This window comes from Astatotilapia calliptera, chromosome 17 (assembly GCF_964374335.1).
Source record: "Astatotilapia calliptera chromosome 17, fAstCal68.1, whole genome shotgun sequence".
In the NCBI taxonomy this organism is placed as follows: domain Eukaryota; kingdom Metazoa; phylum Chordata; class Actinopteri; order Cichliformes; family Cichlidae; genus Astatotilapia; species Astatotilapia calliptera.
In genome coordinates this window covers 26,632,573-26,654,569 of record NC_137438.1, presented here as the reverse complement: position 1 = coordinate 26,654,569, position 21,997 = coordinate 26,632,573, and the positions used below count along the sequence as shown (strand labels likewise).

Sequence of the window (21,997 nt, the reverse complement as noted above, 5' to 3'; positions counted from 1 at the left end):
ATTTAAAGCTCCAATATTCAGATGTCTGAAAATGTCCAAAAAAAGAAGCACTGTGAAATATTGGGTCTTTATTCTGTTAGATCCACAAAAGCATCTGTAGACCTACAAGAGAAGCAGATTTTGCTTAAAATTACTGATTAAATAAACTATGTGCATCATTTCTAAGTACCAGAAACAGGTTATTGTTTATTTTGTCTTTTAGTCCCTGACTTATTACAAGAAAAAAAAATGCTAGAGGCAAAAAACTTTCACCCAGACGTCACTTACATTTAAAAATATCTTTATTAAAAGCTGTGATTGTTGTGTCAGCAGTAACAGTGAGTGTATACAGATCCTCCTCCCATAAAGAAAAGCAGTTTTAGTGTTTTATAGATTATGTGGGCATTTCAAAAAGTTACAGTGTGCCACCATTTCTCTCAGCTGGCCTGGACCTGAGCTTCATTTGATCTCTCAGAAGAAGAAGAAGATGATAATGGTCGAGTAAACAGGCTTTCCAATATAATAACCAAATTATTTAGAATCATTTTATGAATGTAAAAGTAAAGAAAGTGATTTAAAACTAACAAAGCCCAAATAAAGGGTAAACCAGGGTAAATTAAAAACCGCCCACTGTCTAACAGGAAAATGGATCCATTCTTGAAGAGACCTGATTCTAAACCACCAACACTTTAATGACACTTTATTATCCTACACAGCCCTTTCAACAGTTATTTACAAATGCAGGTGTGTGTTTAAGGTGTGAAGCAATGTAAAGAGTTTCACCAACACAATGATTAAACAGAGGGTGAGGAGGGTGAGGGTTCCGATATAAGTTATGCTACATCCGGTTAAGTCCATAATATAATGGGACGGATATCATTAGAAATCACAGCAGTCTTCCTCACTGTGGTAACATTGCACCTGAAGGCAACTTCATCTTCATCTGCCATCAAAAGTACAGAGCAAACTGTGAACAATCTAAATCTGCAGCAGAAGCATGGAGTGGGAATCATACTGGACATGTAAGAGGAAAACCCCACACGACGCATGTTCATATGTACAAATATTAATATAATGTCCCATTTAGGAAAAAAGGAAAGAAAGGACAGCATAATACAGGAATGTGTAAGTAACTCAAATTGCACTGCGCTCCATTTTTGTGCATGAAACGAACAGATAAGGAAGAGACTGGACTAGAAGAGCACGCCCTGAACCTCAAGCCATCGTAAAAGAAGAGCCGGCATTTGGAGAAAGAGGCTTAACGCTTTCTGGTGGAGTTAGCTCCACAAAATCCCTGCGTTTACGCTGCAGGCAGTTAGCAATTAACAGGTTACATGTGGTTCATCTGATCAATAAAAACATCTGGTTCTTGGTCACAGCTTTCTTTCTCTCTGGTTGGCTATTAACAGCTCAGAGCTTACAAAACAGAGAGCTGTCATTACACTGTGGGGTTTTTACTACTTACATACAGAGATTTAGATATATATGAGGGGTTTTAATCAGCTGATAGGAAAGTTCCACAACCATTTCACCTTTTCTATAAGTTAGCCTTATTTTAGATTGCATACAGATGCTATAAATGATCAGACAGACATGCCCCTCAATAATGCTTTCGATAATGCTCAGATAAGTGCCCAGATGTGTTTCAACATAGCTTTCGTCTAGAAGGACTTTGGCATCAGTCACTAACTCTGGGATTAGATTTGAGTCATTTCAGAGCCTCTACACTCTTCCAGAAAGCTAAAAAGCACACTTTCCAAAATGTTAAACTTAAAGTGACCCTTTCAGGTTATACTCACAGACTGCATTCTCTTTTACACACAGCTTATCCACATGTAAAGGCACAAGACGAACACGGTCTCCTAAAACAACTCTGGATCTGCTCTTCCCCTAAAACTCTTTATGTGCTGTGGTCCCTTTATTTCTCCTCTGCTTCGGTGCTCAAAAGACACCATTCACACTCAATGTACTAGGACCAAATAGTTATAATCGAAGGTATCCGCTCCCTTTATGAATCTAAATGCTTTGGCTAAAAGGTAAACTTCTGTAAAGTGCAACGTTTGTTTGTTTGTGCCCTTCTTTAATTCATTAATTCCTGTAACAATATAAATCATAGCGATGGTTTGGGTCACATTACAGTTTCTCCCCACGTCTTATCTGTCAGGTTTATTATAAAGGGAGCTGGTTTCAGAGGTATCCACCCAGACACAGCAGCAGCAGGACGTGCACAGTGAGCAGGTAGAGGCTGAGCAGCAGAGGCGTGCGCTGACGGGAGCAGAAGGCCACTCGGAGCATCCGCATCAAACCGGGACCGCCTCTCCGGGTCTGCGAGAGCAGAGGAGAGAGACAAGGTGAAGGGAAACATTGAGCTCGTAAGTCTTTATTATTACGGTTATTAGGGTGACAGATGAGGTGCGGGACAACATTAGCGGCGCCTTACTCGAGTGACAGCTCCTTCCGGCGGCTCGATAAAAACGGCAGTCTCCGAGGAATCCCCGTCCAGTGCAGAGTGCCATTTAGCCTGGCCGTGGCTAATAATAATAAAAACAGAAGTTAGCTGTCATCGCTGTCGATGGAGCAAATTTATCGCAGCTAAAAAAGGAGAGATTCAGATGCAAACGTGCCTTGTTTGCTGATTGCTTGCTGATTCTTAATAACGGCGTCACACAATTAAAAACATGTAACTGAGGCAACATGGAGTATAACCACCTGGACTGACCTAAGCGAATAAGTAAGACTCTCCTGATCCTTCCCTTGATATCAACACTGGGTTGACTCCAAAATTAAATCACTTCATCCCTGATAATGACCTCGACCAGTTAACCTTCTTCTTCTAATAAGCCTATTTAGACACCCTCTTTAGCATCTATGTGCCCCCACATATTTACAAGCTGGCTGGTAAGTTTACCCGTCCTTGCCTGCGATTACACCAAACCAAAACAGGAAACTTAAAGACAAGAGTTGCTAAGAGACACCAGTAAGCACCGCAGAGCTGCAGGGAACTGGTCCATCCTCATATCATCTAGTATAAATATAACATAATGTTCTTATAGCACCTTCAACTTCCAGTATGAGATTATCTCCTACTGAAGTTCATACCGTTTGAGTCGGTCTTGCGTGGCCATCAGCTGTTCCTCGACAGCCATCCTCTGCTGCGTCTCTTCATCCAGTCTGATTTTAAAAAATCAGAAATTAAAAATCAGTGTTCATGCTTCCCAGCCTGCCATATTCACACGTTTCTAAAGGTTTGGATCTCACAGTACCTCCGCTGTAGCTCTTTGACCTCAGCCATGTAGGTGTGGCTCTCGATTAGGCTGCTGCGCTCCTGAGGGGCGCCGGGAGCGCTAGAGAGCACCTCTGCGCCCTGCAGAAGACAACGAATCTACATTTATTCCCCTTGGCATTTGGCTCCAGTGTGACATCCTGATAGATGACTTCATTTTATTGTCAGTTTCTATTTAATTTGTTGTTTCTTTTTTCCTTTTGGTGCTACACACTTTTAATGTACAGCACTTTGGTCAGCTCTGTTGTTTGAAATGTGTTATACAAATAAACCTGACCTTGACTTTTACATGAAGTCTAACATCTCTATTCTGTGGTTTGGCGTTTCCACAGTTTATATTCATGACGTCACATATTTGTCTGACATGTCGATCTTGTTTTATCCTCCTTTCTGACTTTAATGAGGACCATCATTTACAAAAGAAGCGCACTGTTGTCTTAAAATTTGATACTGGGGCCATAAACCTGTCAGCAAGAGTTAAGAAAAAAAAAAAACACAGGCAAGATAATTAAGTGAGCAATAACGTGATTTTCTCACATGCCCGATTCAGACTTCTATGGGCAATCTTTGCAGAGGTGAGAGTGTTACCTTTGTAAGTGGCCGATATTGTTGCCGTCACATGTTTGTGCATTTTGTGTTAATTCCTTTGCGGTCGTGTTTTTTTATACGCTTATTTGTTTTATATTTGTAGTGGTCAGTTTTTTTACAAATCCAAACATATATTTGCCTTTTATAATATTATTATTAAAAATATTTTATATCTACACAAGCTGACTTTCTGTAACCTGTGGAGTCGCCTCCCGCTGATCATTAGAAAGAAAGCAGGTAATTTGAAACTGGCTTCACTTTTCAGACACAGAAATTACAGCCAGCTGTTACGTACAGTCTGTGTTTATAGTAAAGAAGCATGGAGGGAAAGTAACTTATAAATCGTTTTTTAAATAACTAAAGTGCCACACGAATGATTCAAGAAGACAACTTCTGGGAATTTGTGGCAAAGATAAAACAGCCTGAGCTGAAACACTAATAACAAGGCCTCATGAGCAGATCTAGGTGTAAATTTAAAAGGCAACAAGTCAAACACTTTATATTTTAACAATCCCACGGGAATCTATAGCTTTCCCTTTTGAGTCAAAAGCAAATGTCTAGGCGCTTACCTCTCTCTGATAGTGCTCCTGCTGGAGTTTGGGTTTATGCACCCGGGTCTCTTCCAGCATGGCGGTGAGCTGCTTCAGTTGTTGGTCCCTCTCTGACAGCGTGGCGAGAGTCTGCTGCTTCAGCTGCTCCGCTTGAGCCATCAAATCACTGCGTTCAAGCCTGAAAAAGTCAATCAAAATCAATTGGTGCCTTTCTGGGGAGCACTTTATAATAACCATTGTTAATAAATGGGAAACTGGCAGCTAATTCAACTTTAGTTTGAACTTTAATTAAACAGTGAAATGATAGCAGTGGTTACTGATTGGTTAATAATTGTATTATTGTAAAGCTACAAATGATGTTTACAAAACCTGCTTTGAAGAGCATATAAGCACAGAGGCATAAACTATATACACTACAGTTGAATTAAGTCTCCTTTTCTTTAAAATCAACAAAAATCTGAATAAATGCTATTCCGGCTTTGTCGTGTCACCTGAGTGTTTCTATTTCCTGCTTGCCCATTTCCACCATGTTCTCCAGCTGCGTTATGACACCCAGCATGTCTTCGCTCTTCTGCTTCTCCTCAAGCAGCTCCTGGCTGACTTTAATCAGCTCTCCTGCTCCCAGCCGAGCCAGCTCTGACTTCTGCTTCTTCAGCTCAGACTCCTGGGCTTTAAGCTGCTCCAGCTGCACATAAAGAAAAGAAAATCTATGAAAAATATGTTGAAATTCTGTAAAATGTCACCAGAATATAAACTCAAGCATGCCCTATTAATATCTGTCATACTTGGGGTTACTCACCAGCCTCTCCCTGTCATTCTGCAGGGCCTGTAGTGCGTTCTTCAGTCCCCACACTTCTCCAGTGGAGCCTGCAGAGCCGCTGTGTGCTGTGTGGCCCCCTGCCTTGCTCATCTCCTCCAGTTTGTGGCTCAGTTCTTGGACCTTGTTCACTGCCTCGTCCCTGCTGTCCTGGAGGGAAGCCATGGCTTTAGAGAACGACTGATTCTCCTGTCTCAGCTTCTCTGTCACCTCTTTCTCCTCCAGCAGCTTCTGTTCAACAGCCAGCAGGTCTCGGGCCAGCTCCGCCACCCTCTCCTGAGCGCTCTCTGACTCTGTCCGCATCACCCCTCCCTCCCATCGCAGCTCTGCTAGCTCTTTGCTCTTGCTCTCGTGCTCTTTCCTCTCTCTATGTAAAGTCTCTTCCAAAGCCGCCCCCTGCTCTCTTGCTGCCTGCAGCTGCTCCCTAAGCTTCTCAACTTCTGCACCAGGTGCATCCATCACCTGTGATGCAGGCCTCCTCTCAGCTGCCTGACTAAGAGTCTCGCTCTCGACCTTGTGCACCACTTCGGTCTCTTTGACTGTGCTGAGGCTCTTTAACTGACTTTCCAACTCCTCTCGTTCCTTTTCTAAAGATACAATATGCTGCCTCTGGGCTGCCAAAAGCTGTTTGTGTTGGGAGTCCTTCATGCTTAAAACCTGTTTAAGTTCATCTCGATATCCATAAAGCTGAGCAGACAGCTGGGCCCTTTCAGCATACAAGTCGTCTCTCTGGACCAGCAGAGAGCGCAGCTCCTCCTTAAGGCTGTTATTCTCTCCTGCCGCCTCTTGGATTAAACCATCCTTCTCCATCATCACCTGGAACAAAATAAAGATATTATAATGCATGCTAAAACAAGCTCTGTACATCTTAGAGTCTGTACTGTTTTTACACATTACCTGTAAGTGTTTCTCTTCCAGCTGCTTGTACATGTTGAGGACTCTGTCTCTGTCGTCCTGCAGGGAGCCCATTGCCTTTGTGAAAGAGTCCAGCCTGGCTTTTCTGTTGTTGCTCTCTTCCTCAGCTTTTCGCAGCTTTTCCTCCAGATCACGCACTTCTCCTCTTCTCTGCTCGAGCTCCTCCTCAGCTTCTCGTGCCCTGCTGTCGGCCTCTTTCCTTGCCTCGTCTGCAGCCTTAGAAATAGATGACACACGTTAGGAATCTCCAACATTTCTCTCTGAATTTTTCAGTAAATTAAAGTCCATGCATACCTGAGCAACAGCCTGCTCCTGCTCTCCAAGCATTTCCACTTCTCTCCTTTCCTTCTCATTTAACTCAGCCTGTAAGGTCTCTGTCAGCGCTTTGGAGGATCGCAGGTCCGTCTCCAACTGCTCCACATTCAGACAAAGTCGTCTCTCCTCTGCTTCCCTCTCCTGTAGCTCCAACCTGGCCTGTTCGACATCGCCCTGGAGCCTACCCACGGCCTCCTCCAGAGCCTGATGTCTCTGATGAAGACTCTCCATTTCATTTTTCAAGGTGTGAGCTTCACTTTGTGCAGACTCCAATTCAGCTGCGGTTTGCTGAAGCTTCTTCTTCTCCTCCTCCAGAGCAGTTTGGGTCTCTGTGATTTTCTTCCCCTTTTCTTCCAATCTTAGCTGCCAATCCTTGTCTGCTTTCTCTAACCTGAAAAGGACCAACAAACTGGATTATAGGCTAAAATGTAAAAACTCAGTAAAACAGACAAATTCAAAGGGAACATTCTTACCTTTCAACTGTGACTTGCAGTTCCTCTTTCAGTGCTGTTTCTTTCTGAAGCTGTTCCGCGAGGCCTTTGGCACGTGTTTCAGCCTCTCGAACTTCAGCCTCCTTAGCCTGCAGGGCACCATTAAAGCGACTCTCCCACTGCCGGGCTTCGTCCACAACTCGGTCCCGGTCATCTTGCAGGGAGGACATGCAGCGTGAGAAGGCAGCTAACCTGGCCAGAGACTCATCCAGACGAGCCTGCGTCTCCTGGGCTCTTCTCTCAAGGTCTTCTGCTATCTCTCTGGCCTCCAGAGTAGCTTCCTCCTCCTTCTCCCTTTCTCTATAAGCCTCCTCCAGTCTCAGCTCCATCTCCTTCAGCTCAGCCCCCAGCCTGAATCTCACAGAGTCCAGGGTTTCCTCTGCTTCAGCTTTTAGAGCAGCCTCTCTCTGCTGGATGCTCTGTTCAATGGTCTTTTTGGCAGCTAATGCCTCGCTCGCCTGTTTCTGGGCCTCATCTAGTTGGGATTTATTACTAGCAACCTCTGCTTCAGTTCTTTTCAGGTTCTCTAGAGTTTTGGAGGCCTCCAGCTGGGACTTTTCCAGTTTGTTGCAGAGCTCACTGTGACCTATCTGCAGCGCCTTTGCTTCTCTTCCCAATTCGCTGATCCTCTCCTGGTACTGGATGCAGTCTTTCTGCAGTTGACGGACTTCCAGCTGTTTCTCCCTCAGCAGTTCTTCCAGCTGTCGTGCTCTGCTCTGGCTGCCTTCTTTGACCCTCTGAGCAGACCTCAGCTGTTGCTCCAGCTCCCTCTGCTTACCAGACTCTGCTTCGGCCTCAGCTCTTTCCCGCTGGGCCTGCCTCATGTCCTCTTCCAGCCTGGCAGCTCGGTCTTTCTCGCTCCGAGCCTCAGCTTCGAGTTCGGCTCTTTCCCTCTCTAACCTTTCGAGCTCCCGCTGCAGCTCGGTGAGGTGCTCCCGGTTCTCAGCTGCCTCCTGCTGGTAGCCAGCGATGCTTCCATTGAGCTGAGCCAGCTGGTTCATCAGACGCTCCTCCAGATTATCTTTTTCGGCTTCAAGACTTCTGAGGAGTTCTTTGAACTGGGTTTCCCTCTTTGAAGCCTCTTCAATCAGACTCTTTTCTCTTTCTTTGCTCTCTTCAAGGCACTTCTCTAAGGAGACTGAGAGGCTCTCCTTCTCCTTACTCTCCTGGAGATGTCGCTCGAGAGAGGCCAGTTCAGCTTTGAGCTCAGCTTCTCGCTCCTGCCATTGTTCCCCCTCAGTGGTGAAAGCAGCCTCGACCTCCCTCATTTTATTTTCCAGTAGCATCTGAGCTTTTTCACTCATTTCTGCTTTTTCATTTTCTTCGGCAGGTTGCGAATGGGTTTCTTTTGCAGTTGCTGCCACTATTTGGTCATCTTGAATTTCTTCTGGCGTTACTGGTTTTTCTTTGTCCTCATTCTGAATCTCAGCAGGCTCATTTGTCATCGTACTTGCATCTGATTTCTGGGCAGTGACAACCTCTTCCTTTTCTCTCATTTGGGCAAGTTCTTCCCTCAGACCTTCAATCCGCTGCCCTAAAGAGTCTCTTTCTGCCACTGTAGCATGTAGCTCAGCTTTCAAAGCTCTCAGCTCCTCTTGAAGCTGCTCAAGTTCATCCCCAGGAGCTCTGTCTTCTTGTTTTATTGACGGCTTTTCTTGGATCTCTCTGAGCCGCTCGTTCTCTTCCTCCAACTCTAAAATTTTCTGCTGCTTTGTTTTGGCAAACTTTCTCATTTTATCCTTCACTGCACTGACCTCCTTCTGCGCTTCCTCCACTTGTCTTTCAGCTTCCTGCCTTGCCGTCTCATGAGTCCTGACTTTTGCCGCCAGCTCCTGTCTCTCCTGCCTCGCAGCTTCCAGGACTCGTCTCACTCTCTCCGCCTCATCGCTCACATTTTCATAAGATTTGAGAAGTGTCTCGTACTCATCCTTCATGGTCTGAACCTTTTCCTCCCATCCTCTGCATGTTCTGGCCGCTTCTTCTTTTGCCAGCTCCACTTCTCTCTTGCAGGCATCTTTCTCATTGAGTACACCTTCCATTGCCAGCTTGAGGCTCTCGCACGAGGATCCTAAACTTTGGTTCTCCAATAATGTCCGGTCAACCTCTTCAATCAGTCGAACTCTTTCAGCTCTCAGCTTCTCCAGCTCATCTTCAGCAGATTCAATTTTCTGCTGTAGCTCAGCTATAACCTTCTCGGTCGAAGCGAGCTGCTCCTTCTGGGTTTTGTTCTCTTTAAGAGCCTCTTTGCGAGAGATCAGAGCAGCCTGAAGCTTTCGTTGAAGCTGCTGGATCTTCTCCTCGCTGTCTTTGTCCTCTTCTTGCTTCTGTGGAACCTCAACCTCTAACTTGTGTGACTTTTCCTTTTCGGCCTTCAGCTCATCCTGTAATGAAGCTATCAGCTGATCCTTCTGGGCCACTGTATCTTGCATAGAATTTATAAGTATGTTCTGCTCACTCAGCTGCTGACTGAGCTCCATTATCTCGACATTCTTGTTGTCGAGAAACTGCTTGAAGCTGTCGACTTCATCCTGAAGAGCTGCAACTGAAGACGAGGACTCTGCTGCTGCTGCTTTGGCTGCAGCGTCCATTTCTGCTTTTAGGGCTTCAGCGTGAGACTCGGCTTGGCGATACTTCTCTCTGAGGTCATCAACTTCTGCAGAAAGTGCATCAATCTGCCTTTCCTTTTCTCTGAGTGCTTGCAGCTCTTTGCCCACTTCCAATAACTCAGTCTCCTTCTGCAACAGGCTGGCCTGGGTTTCCTGCAGCTGCTTCTCGAGTTCCTCACCTGCTGTCCGTAGAGTCTGGATCTCCTCTCTGAGAGTTTTCAGAGAATCCTCCATTTGTTCAGAGAGGACCTCAGACGTAGGCTGACATGGATCGCTGGACTGCGGTTGTGATGAATCAGTCTCAGGTGAAGCAAAATCAACCCAGTCCTCCTGGACCCAAACATTTCCTGAAGGCTTTTCCATGTTTTCCACCCTGTGTTTTGGTTCTTGAGGAGTCGGATCTTCTCTTTCAGCGCTCACCTTTCCTTCTAGTTCTCTCAGTTTAGTGAGAAGAACTTCCTGTTCACTGCTCTGGACCTCAAAACGCTCCATAAGGCCACTGTATTCCTCTTTCTGCTGCTTGAGCTGTTCGCGATGGTGCCGGTCTTTTTCCTTTGCCTTACGGATAGTTTCTTTGCGAGACTCTTGCACCTCTTGAAGCTTCTTCTGCAGCATTTCACACTCTGCTTCGAGATACGTCACCTGAGATTGTAATGCGGTTGTTTCAGGAGAAATCTCAGCTTCTTCACTTAGCTTTCTATTCAAAGCCAGAGTCTCAGCGAGAACTTGGTCCTGCTTTGTTATTTTTTGCTCAAGACTCTCAACTGCCTCCTCTTTGGATCTTAAAGCTTGCTCGAGCTCCACAAGTTTTACCTCCATCTCCTCAATCTTGTGTCCTTCTGACTTTTCAGGAATTTCTCCCGTTGCTGCCTCATCCCTCTCGCTCCATTTCTTCGCTTCTGCCTCAAAGTCAGCAACCTTCTTCATGAGCTCTTTTCTCTGCACAAGTGCTGCCTGCAGCTTCTTCTTTGTGTTTGTCAGCTGCTTTTCCATGACTTCTTTCTCCTGCCGTAAGCAAGCAACTTCATCATCTACAAGGACAGCTGAGTCTTCAGTGGTCTCTTGCTGTTTCTCCTCCTCTTTAACCTTCTGAAGTTCTTCCATCTTCTCCTTCAGTTTGTTCATCTCGCTGTCAATCTGGAACTTCTCTTCTTCTGCTTGAAGGAGTCTAGCAGACATGCTGTCATTGAGCTCCAGCATCTCCTGCTCTTTCTGATTGAGACGAAGCTGTAGCTCGCTAATCTCAGAGTCCTTCTTTGACAAAGACTCAGTGTTGAGATCTGATGTCTGGGAGTATTCCAACATGCTGCTTTCCATGTCTTGAAGCCTCCTCTCCAGCTCAGAGGCGAGGAGTTCTCTTTCCTCTAGCTGAGTGCTGAGCATCCTAACCTGACCCTCCTGCTCAGAGAGAGCATGTTGGGCCGTTTCCAGAGCTGTCTGCAAAGCCTGAAGTCGGTCTTCCTTGGTTTTATTCTCAGTGTTTAAAATGTCTATCTGTTCTTCAAGAAGCTGAAATTCAACGCTCTGCTTCTTCGCTACAGAGCTGCTTTCCTGGGAATGTTTATCTAGCTCCTCTCTGGCTGAACCGAGCTCCTCTGCTAAACTCGCAGCCTTGGACTCAGCCTCTTCTTTAGCAGCACTTAGGGATTCTGTTTCCTCTTCCAGACTCTTTATTTTCTCCTGTGACTCTGCAGCTGTCTCTCTGAGCCTCTGCAGCTCAGCCAGAAGTTCACTGTACCTCTTTTGGAGCTCCTCAGCTAAGGCCTGAGCGAAGACCTGGCCAGAGTGAGCACTGGCTTCATGGGACAAGGAGGAAGAACTCTGCTGACTTACATGAACCTGAACTGTCTCTCTGATGACGACAGATGAGGACTCGACTTGAACCGTGGTGGTTTCTTGCTCCATGCCTGTCGCCACCCACGACTGACCAAAGTCCTGGACGATGGAGGGCCATTCTTGACCTCCATCTTGATTCACAGCTTCCAGGAGTGTCCAGCTGCTGTGAGCCACCTCTGAATCACTACTGGCGACCATTTCATCGGATGAGGTGCCTTTGGATTCCTCTGGGGAATCTGACTGGTTTCCTATTAGCTCTGGACTGCTCTGATTCTCAGCAGAAATGGAGAGAACAGAGGTGTCCTCAGCAACTAAAGTGCTCTCTTCTTCTTGGGTGTCTGCCATGAAGTCAGAAAGGGCTGCAGAGCTATCGAGGGGAGCCGTAACAGCATCCTCAACCTGATCTGGGGTCTGATCACAGTTTTCATTTGGTGAAAGCTCACTTAAGCTTTGCTTATTAGCAAGTATGAGGGATTCTCGCAAAACAACCAGCTCGTTGTCTTTTTCCAGCAGCTGCTGTTCCAGGGCCAGTATGTGTGCTGTGAGATAAAATTAAATAGGAAACGAATGATAAGAATGATCTAAAATAAGCAGTACCAAATCAAAAACAAATGCAAGTGCAGTCTAAAAACAAACACCCAAAGAGGGTGTGTGCTGCTGCAATACGATATTGTTCAAAGTTCACATAGATAATTTGGCATTCAGAAAACGAATATATAACCTGACAAATAAAGCCAAAGAACATTTTTATGATCTTAGCTTGTCTGGTCCAGGAGTGTGAAACATACAGTTGGCGGCAAAGGAACAGAAAGTTCACTGGATGTCTGTGCAAAGTGTTTAACTTACAGAAAATGGATAAAGTTGTTAAAAATGGATCGAGTTCTGAGAACGGTTGTCGGGAATTTTAAATTTAGTTAAACCCGAGGTCTGAATTATTGTCGGTTTTACAGCTTCCTTATTGCTCTGTCACACCAAAGTAGGGTGGACAAGCAGAAGCTCAGCACTGACGCCTTTCTTTGATTTACAACAGCAGGTTTTATTTGTCACAATGGCAGACTGAATGTGAAAAACACACACTGCTGAAATTATAAACACTTACCAAATATGAGTAGATTAAAATAAAACGATTTTTTAATAAAATTTTTCTTATGAACTTTTCAAAGACTTTGTAATGTAAATATTAAGGATTTTACAGTGCACTTCTTTACATTTAAAGAAAAGCAGGTGGTTTATGCTCAGCCTTCCTGAGATCAAAATGTGTTGGATGTCACCGTGATTGAAGAAAAACTGTACGTATATAATCAGCATACAAAAATAAATAATAATAATAATAATGATAAAGATCATTTGTGTCTAAAAGCAATGAGTATACAGAATAATAAAATGCTGTGATGTATTTCTATAGTTCTACTGTAGTTTTATAGATGTATATTTATGAATGTGGGATGATATTTTTATTATTAATTTATTCTATCTGTAAGTGGGACTCTTGCAGTGAAACATGACTCACAGAATAAAAGTAGAGACACCTTCACTCTAAAGAAAATCCACTCTGATTTCACCTTCATTATATTTTTTTAATAAATTAGGAAAAATTAATTTAGTCAAACGATTTTAAAAGCAACAGAATTCAACCTTATCTAATGGTTTAAATTAGGACCTGAATGTCATTCTCATTCCTAAATGGACTGCCCTCATAAAGACAAACAAATATGGAAGCCTTCTGTTAAACTCTGGAATCTCAAAGAAATATTTTATACAGATTTTAACTTCCTGTTCGATTCTGTCTCCAAATAATGAGTGCATTTATTTTAGGAATCATACCGTACCTTTTTCAGCTTCAGATGAATCGTGTGTTGGTTCAGCCGCTTCTTGTCTCTCCGACATCTAAAAGAACAACAACAAAAAAAGCGACAAGTTTAAAGACATCCTGCAAACTACAACGGTGCAAAAAAAGGACTTCAACAAAGAAACCACAATGACATTTCACATTACACAAAAAGCAGAAAGCTAGTGGATAAGGATTTTGACATTCACCCAGTCCACAGGTAAATGTCATTTTTTGTGTTTACACTACTCTTACCAGTGTTGTGACTTTAAACTAAGTTTGAAAGGATGCAGGAGAAGACTTCTTGTTGTGCTTTGAACTTGATGATCATATGTTTTTTTAATCTTTTCAAAATAAAAGTGAAAGGTGCTTAAACAAAGCTAAAACCATTCAACAATATAACTAAATAGAAATCAGACCAATAAAGTATATAAAGCATATAAAACATTAAAATATTAGTAAAAACTGATACAGAAACCCTCCAAGGCTGCTCGTCTAGTTTAAATCTCTATCAGCAGCAGGCTGTATGTCGGTCGGGTCAGTCGGTCTGACCATCAGATCAGCCCAGGAGGGATTAGACGATATTCCTAACACAGACATGAAGTATTGTCTGTCTGCTGTCCTGTCTGAGTCTGACAGAGATCACCTGTCCAGACTGAAGCTGTGACCTGGACTGGGAGTAGCCGATAAAACCAGTTTGACCGTCCCGATCTCAAAACAAAGGTTGACTTTGTTGACGGATGGCAAAACATACAAATGACACGTCTACATCTGCAGAAGTACTTATACTCAGCTACCAGTCTCACACTTTTTCTAATAATAAACACAGAGATGCCATAAAAGAACCGCAGGACAAAGACACTAAGAAACCCAGGCCGAAGCTCCGTAGAGATGATAAAGCTTTCATGTCATCACAGAGCTTATTTGGGACTGCTTTGTGATGTGTATCTCTAGTGAACCAGGCTGCTTATATCCTGTGTTAAACAAACAGGTAAGTATTTGCAAGATTTAAGCCCTCTATTTTAGGACACCATTTATACCACCCAGTCTTTCTGAGTAGTAGCTGTAAGTTTTGCCCTTTGAAAATGAAAAACACCCTTGTGTCCCTCCCTCCTGGGTGTGCGCCATTTTGCTGGCTGTGGGTCACAACCAATTTATTTGCATACTGAGATCGGTTTGCAATGCATTCAGAAAGGACACGTCGAGCACTGTAGCATCTCTGGAGTAACAGGTAACTGCAATTGCTTACCCATACAGCCTAACCAAGCTAGCTAGCATTAGCTGGTAGTTTAGCACTCCACTATTATGGTCACTCCTAGCTCCAAAAAAACTCCCAACATGGGAAAGGACAAAATACTAACCAAGTCCACGCACAGATGAGTGACACTGTGACTACATTGTTCTTTTAAATACAGCCTATAGCTATTACTACTACTACTGAGTTCCATTTTCAGTTAAGCACCACTTCACAAAAACACTCATCTAAATGACATTTATGCTGTCAGGCAGGTGCAGGTGGGAAATTAATTTTCCCTCATGAAAAGCTGGGACTGGTGTGGAGAGCCTCAAGATAATAAAGATGAAATTAATAATGAGAAGTATTGTTGCGTTCACCTTACTGGTGTAAGATAAGATAAGATAAGACAACTCTTTATTGTCATTGCACAGTCATACCTAGTACAATAGTACAACAAAATTGGTAACTGTCCCACGTCGGCACTACGCACAACTAAAAACAACACAACAACTTAAACTTTTTTAAGAAAGGTATGAGCAAAGGAATGACTTCATAAATAAAATAAGTGTAGCGGTCAACCCCCTGTAATATTATAGAGAATCCCAATGATCAATTATGATGCCATATGAACAAGAACTAGGCAACAGTGGGAATAACAAACAAAGGTTTAAGTGAGCCAGGGTCAAGCAGGGCCACAACTGTCAGACTTCAGCAGGTTTAAAAGTTGCTTCTGTACTTTTGTACTCACCGTTACAATTTGCTGCTCCAGCTGCTGTATCTTAGTGTTGGTCTCCTCCTGTTCTGTAGTTTTTCTTTCAAGTTGTTCTGAAAATAAGATGTTTGTATTAGTAAAAAGATTCATTCACAGAATCCCACAAACAGACGTCAAGATAAGCACCCATACCCTGCAGAGTTTCCATGCTGTGAGTGAGGTGGGCACATTGTTCCTCACTTGCACTGCATTTGTCTTTCAGTCTCGTCATTTGTGCTTCGATGGAGTGCACGGTGCCCAGGAGATGAGACCGGTCAACGGGGACAGGGATCTCCTCGGTCACATTTTCTTCAGCCAGAGAATGTAGAAGCTTCCAGATTTCAGTGAAGAGCTCGCCCTTCTTCTGCATATCTTCCTGCTCTTCCCTGAGGGAAGCAAGTTCTTTCTCCAATTTTTCCACTTCAGATTTCTCCCTCTCCGAGGCGTCCTGCCTGGCGTGGACAGCTGCAGACTCTGCCTCCGTCACTGACGAAAGCTCCCCTTCAAGCCGAGCGATTTCCACCCTGTCTCTCTCACTTGTTTGTGTGGCTACAAGCTCAGCTTCTTTCATCACAGTTAGCTCTGCCTGCAATCTGGCGACTTCCATCTTCTCCTTCTCCAGCGCCTCCTGACTCGCACGCTCTGCTTCTCTCACGGAGGCCAGCTCGCTCTCCTGCTTCACCACCTCCATTCTCTCTCTTTCCAGGGCCTCCAGGCTGGCTCGAAGACCCGCGAGTTCTGCATCAGCCCTGCTCGCCTGTTCGGCCCACTGCTGCTTCTCCTCCTCCCTCAGCTTGGCGGCCTCCGCCAGCTCCTGCTCCATCTGCCGGAACTGACCAGTCAGGATCTGAGGAGAACAAAAAAGACTGTATGAGTGGGTGTTTTTTATCTAGCTCAGAGAAACAACGTATAATAATAACAACTTGTCATCAAAATGTAGGGCGTGTCTTTGTTTGATCATCTTTTTATCATGCGCAAATAACTGCTATAATGTAGAACAGCGTCAAAACCAACAAGCTTTAAGCAGGCAAACAATCATATCAGCTATCTAATCAAACAGGATCTGTACCTGTTTCTGCTGATCAGCACTGCTCACTTCCTGCTGCAGCATTTCCAGCTCTCCTGCACGAGACATCAGGGCCTCTTCGAGCTCCTCACAGCGCTGCTGAGCTGCATGCAGGGCCTGAGGAAAACACCATAAAAACAGGCAGCGTGTAACGCACCGTCAATGTATATGTGAAGGGTGGAAACTATGGTGCACTTTCACTGCTTCACAAACTGAAACTGTTTGTGTGTTTATGACCCTAAGGTTGATTGTAGTTCATTGACACTTTTAGGAGCAAAGGTCCCCCCTTTTCCCCTGATAAACCATTTAATGATGCATCATTCTTATGCCACATGGATGATTTTGGGCTACAAAAATTAAATTAGACCTCAGAAACAGTAGCAGCTATGTCAGATTTCACATAAGCCACTATTTGTATTGCAATTTGTATGGAACAAATACAATATTTCAGGGTTTCTGTACCGTTTTAAACACTTAATACAAAGTTAAACAACAGTACATCTTGTACAGGTGGAATCAGTCAGCTAGTAATGAAGAAACCACAGCCTAATTTGTTACTTATGCTAGAGAAATAAACTGACAATCTTTTACCTTCTGAAGCTTGCCCTCATCCTGAGACTGCATTGTTGCCTTCAGCAGCTCCTCTTCATGTTTCTGAATCTGTTCCTGGAAACGCACGTCCTTCTCACAGACCACCGCCTGCAGTTTCTGCAGCTGAAAGTAAAGGAACCCATTCAGAGATAGCACTAGTAGTAATTTTAAAGGTCTACATCCACAGATATTCTGCATCACCTGTTCAGCATGGGCAGCCTCCTTCTCTTGTAGCAGCTGCTCAGAAGCCAGAAGTCGCTCTTCAAGCTCCCGGCTCCTGGCTTCCTCCTCGCTCAGCTTCTTCTTCAGCTCCTGGAGCTCCTCTTCGACTGCAGCGCCGGCTCCAGTGAAAGAGCTGTCTGGACTCTGCTGCAGACAGAACAGATGCTCAAGTCAGATCAAATCAAAGGACATGAGCTTTACTGCTGGTGTGTGGTTAACCACCTGCGTGTCCTTGTCTACACAAACAACAAATCAATTAATGTCCTTTTTTTTGCATTAGACCCAATGGTGTTAGCTGCCTTCGCTTCACAACTTTTAACTGCACTAAAACTCACTGTTGTGCCTTCTTGTCCTTTTAGCTCAGTTATCTGTTTTGTGAGTGACGCCATCTTGGCTTTGGCCTGCAGCTTGAGTTTGGTGAAACGGGCCTCAGCTTCCTCTCTCTCGTTCTGTAACGTGAAGCAAAATAACACTCAAAATATGACAGTCAAAGTATGAAGGATCACCCACAAGCACAAACACACAAAGGTTTACTTACCTTAAGCTGAGCATCTTTGTTGGTCAGCTCAGTGTCCTTTTGGAGGAGCTGGGTATCTTTGTCTCGGATGAGCTCCTTCAGTTGGACCACCAGTTGTTCCAGGTGGGCCAGCCTCTCCATGGCCTCCTCAGGTACCTCTGACCCCATTGGAGCCTGACCGTCATCAGAAGGGAGCTGAGGCACTAGCGTGCCCTGTAAAAGGAGTAATTAAAGCTCTGATTCTTCAACATAAGGTTTACACCTTTAAATACCAGGGACACTGCTGGCTCAAAATCTCTTCATTATTGGCTGTTAAAATTTATCTGATGCTCTCTCACCTGCTGTTCTCCATCTTGGCCCTCCTCTCCAGAGAGCTCCTGGAGGACTGTGGCCAGACGGCTTAACATAAAGATGGCACTGTGAAAGTAAAAAAATAAATAAATAAAAAGAAAGAAAAAGAAATCATGGGTTTCAGTCTAGATGAACCTCTAATGCATAAATTATGTCCCGTACTGATATGTGACAAATTTTATATGCAGCAGATATAAAAACTGTACACACCCCTGTCAAAATGCCAGGTTTTTATGATGTTAAAAATATGAGACTACCATAAAAAAATGAAATGTAGAATAAACTGGTTGCATATCTGTGCACACCCTCACACTAATATTTTGTTAAAGCATTCAGTCTTCTTTTGTCCACACTTCCCTTCAATTTAAGAGCCTGTTTAACCCCAACACCACAACCCAAAAGGTACACTTGGTGCAAAACCAGCACTTTGTATCACCAACAGAATGCCATACCCATGGTGAAGCATGGTGGAGGCAGTATCATACTTTGGGTTGCTTTTCTGCAGCTGGAACTGGGGCTTTAGTCAGTGTGGAGGGAATTATGAACAGTTCAAAATACCAGTCACTTTTGCCCTAAAACCTTCAGGTGTCTGCTAGAATTCTGAAGATAAAGGGATTTTAACTTTCAACACAACCATGGAGACAATTATACATCCATGTCAACTAAAGAATGAGCTCATCACAAGAAAATAGAAGTTTTCAAATGGTCCAGCTAGATCCCAGACCTAAATCCAAAGGAAAATCTGTGGGGTGACCTCAAGAGGGCTGTCCACAAGAGATGCCCTCACAATCTGACACCTTTGGAGCGCTTTTGTAAAGAAGAGTGAGGAAGTGCTATAACAGATTTGTTTGTTTTTCATTTGAATTGTACAGGTGATCACATTAAAGGTTGGAAAAATAATTTATTCCTGTAAAATTTATGTATCCCATCAAATGTGGTGGAAATTATAACACTTTCTGTGAAGGCATGAATACAAACATATTGATTTTCCTTTGTGTGCACAGGCAGGCAGTGGAAAGAGGCGTGTTTGAGAGTAAAGGTCAAAACTTGGAGGTAGCAGGTTATGAATTATCCCGTCACACAAAGGCACTGCTGTCATTAATTGTATAAAATGTTCTGAGGTTTGGCTGAGAGTTCTTCAGCCAAAACGAGCAGGAAATTTTAAAAATATTGAGATGAGATGGCCTTTATTAGTCCCAGAGAAGGAAAATTCACATTGTTGCAGAAGCAAAGTAGACAAATTTGTTTAATCATCTGCAGCTCTGACAGCAGGTCAAATGTCTTTCTTAAGCTTTACAAAAGCAATTAAAGTGCCACTAACTGCAAACAGGTTGTTTTGTCAGATTTATCAAACTTTTTCAAAGATGTATGCCAAAAAACAAACAAACAAAAAAAGCCAAAAATCTCTTCAGTTTTTAGCTTAGCTTAACACCACTTAGTATCATAGCAAAACGGGTAACTTTTTTTTAAAATATATATAGCTCCTACACAAATCTTGTTGTCAACCAATATAAGCAAACATATTAGATACAACAAATCAAAGTGTATGCTTTCATGACAATATGGTGGTGCCCTAGTGTTTTTATATGCTGTGCCAGTCAGTAATTTGTTTTGTTTTTTATAGAAGCAAAATGCTGGGAATTTTCAAGTTTTTCCCACTTGGCTTTGTAGATCCCCTCACGCCCATTCCGATAGTTTTAGCAATTTCCCTCCAGAAAGTTGCTGAGATTGGTCAGTCGTTATCTTTATACTATTATCTCAATTATTATTCCTAGGCGATGTTTGTTATTCTCCCACTGCGGAAATGCTTAGGAGGGTACTTAGGAGGGTACTGAACAGACCAATCACAGCAGATGCGGGCTACGACGACGGGTCGTTTCGTTTTAGTTCTAGGGAGGTGTGCGCTGTATAAGTTGGTCTGCCCCCCCATTGAGGTCCAAAGAAGAAAAACAACAACTAGGTTAAGTCGTCGTTTAGGTCGTTGGATTTCGCAGAAGTTTGCGGTTGCGACGTATTTTTCTGTGTATATTTCCCCCCGAAGCATAAATTCCTACTAAGTTCTCCGAGCTGGAGCGGACAGAGCCGAATCTCTCCGAACCTACTGGACGCTCCACTGCGGCTGCGTCACTCTTTTTGAGAACAGCAAAGATTATAAGCTAGCTAACGCGAAAATGGACGGGAACACTTTCCGAGCGGCTGGATGCTGATGTTTTCAGAAACCAGCAAATACATCTGAAGATGAGGAGACGGCGCCGTGAACAGGATGCTCTGTGAAAACATCCGTTTATTGCGGCCGTAGTTTCCACGATACGGTAACAAGTTAGCTGGAGCTCTCGGCTAGCCGACGCTGATAACAGGTAAATAAGGACAGCGTCTTTTAAAGCGGCTTCGCAGAGTTTCGCTCTTCTGTGCATGACAGCTCTGTTATGTAGCCCAGTCAGGGGTGGGCTTTTAAAAGAAAACACTTTTGACTCACCTGTACGAGTGCTTTCCAGGTAAATGTGTCTGGTTTTTATTTGATATATTTCCTCGGATGGATTTCAGAGCAGAGCCACATCACCAAACATTCCCGGAAACAAAACTTCCTCTGCTCTGATTGGACGACCGGGAGCTACGTGTGTAAGGGACTGTGTGCAAATTTACAAGCGCCTACTGCTCGTCGGGGAGTATCTACATAAACATATACACTAAGAAAACGAAGACTGGTATTTAAAAAAATCATATCTGTTTGTAGAGCAATACAGAGCAAATTATAATAATGGTAAGGCATGATCAAAGAGTCCACCTGCTCATCAACCATTGCAAGCAGTTGGGGAGGAGCCTTCTGCTGCTGGCACACTACACCACAGTGTTTGTGGCATTTGCTGGACGCTCAGTGCAGTGGATGGTGGATGCAGTGAAGTGGACAAGCCTGTTTGCACACTACACGGTGGCAGTTTTTGACTCCATCTACAGACACTTGCACTGGAAGAAGAGGAAAAGCATCCATGGTGTGGCCAGAGAGATCTGCCCGGACTCTGATGTGCGACCACAGTGATTTATTCATCTGTTATAACTGTGTCCAACCATGTTACATGGGCAGTAGACCTAGAGAGGACACTGTAAATGAATATGAAGCTGAACAAAGAGTGAAGATAATGCCTTACTGACGCTTTTTACCTTTTTAAGCTTTTAAAATGGAGTTTATTTTGTAACATACGTCTGTTGATGTATGTGTGGATAAATATCCATGTTTCGGAGAAGCTCTTCCAAACTATTGGAAGCTCAATATCCAGGCCAGTCATCCGTTATACCTTCTGTCGCAGGGTAATGAAAGCTAATGCAAATCTGCAGGAAGAACACTTTTTTTTTTAGTTTAACCTTTCTTGTAATGATGCTTTAAAATGATCCCCAAATGAATATGAATATATATATATATATATATATATATATATATATATATATATATATATATATAATTTATTTATTTTTTATTTAAAAGAAGTTTAAACACTAACATGTAGAGTATATATCTGTTATGTCTTTTTATGACCTTTACAAGAATATGCTGTTAAAATTAAAATGCACTCATAGCTGCAGAACACAACATATGTATGCTTTTGAGTTTGACTGCAAAATCATTGTAACAAAGCACTGATGTTTAATTTCATATGAAAGCACTTAGACACGAATGTCATTTTATTTTCTGTGTTTTGATATAATAATACACTAACTTTAACTGTAACGCCTTGTTGGCATTAATCTGTGGTATCCAAATAAACTTCTCTAATGAGATCATTTGTAGTAACCTTCTAATTCTGGTTCATTTTTTTAAAAAATCCACAGAAAAGCTGATGCTGTTGAAGCTTTTTTTTTTTCTTGATTAAAAATGGCTTAAAGGATAAACAGAGTATTTATAACCTGCGATATATAAAGATATTTGTTTCACAGGATAATTATTAAACAGCATGCCAAACAGGGTCTGTTAAAGAAACTTGCTTTGGCCTTTTTATTGATGAAACAAGTAGCTACATATTACATACATACTTAGATATTATCTAACAAAAAAAACCC

The 21,997-nt window shown here is 43.2% G+C and overlaps 1 protein-coding gene across 1 annotated transcript; it reads right to left on the bottom strand.

The window, feature by feature from the left end:
- Positions 1 to 263: 263 nt before the first annotated feature.
- On the bottom strand, positions 264 to 20,543 carry golgb1 (golgin B1). The gene is made up of 20 exons (XM_026146394.2): positions 20,421 to 20,543; positions 17,932 to 18,010; positions 17,615 to 17,806; positions 17,412 to 17,525; positions 17,056 to 17,223; positions 16,855 to 16,977; positions 16,267 to 16,380; positions 15,351 to 16,044; positions 15,195 to 15,271; positions 13,211 to 13,268; positions 6,922 to 11,920; positions 6,428 to 6,839; positions 6,116 to 6,349; positions 5,201 to 6,034; positions 4,893 to 5,086; positions 4,420 to 4,579; positions 3,243 to 3,343; positions 3,079 to 3,150; positions 2,420 to 2,510; positions 264 to 2,304 (listed from the first exon to the last, which is right to left on the bottom strand). The coding sequence occupies exons 2-20, from the start codon at positions 17,998 to 18,000 to the stop codon at positions 2,167 to 2,169; spliced, it is 8,844 nt and encodes a 2,947-aa protein (XP_026002179.2). The 5' UTR covers positions 18,001 to 18,010; positions 20,421 to 20,543; the 3' UTR covers positions 264 to 2,166.
- Between the last annotated feature and the right edge of the window lie 1,454 nt (positions 20,544 to 21,997).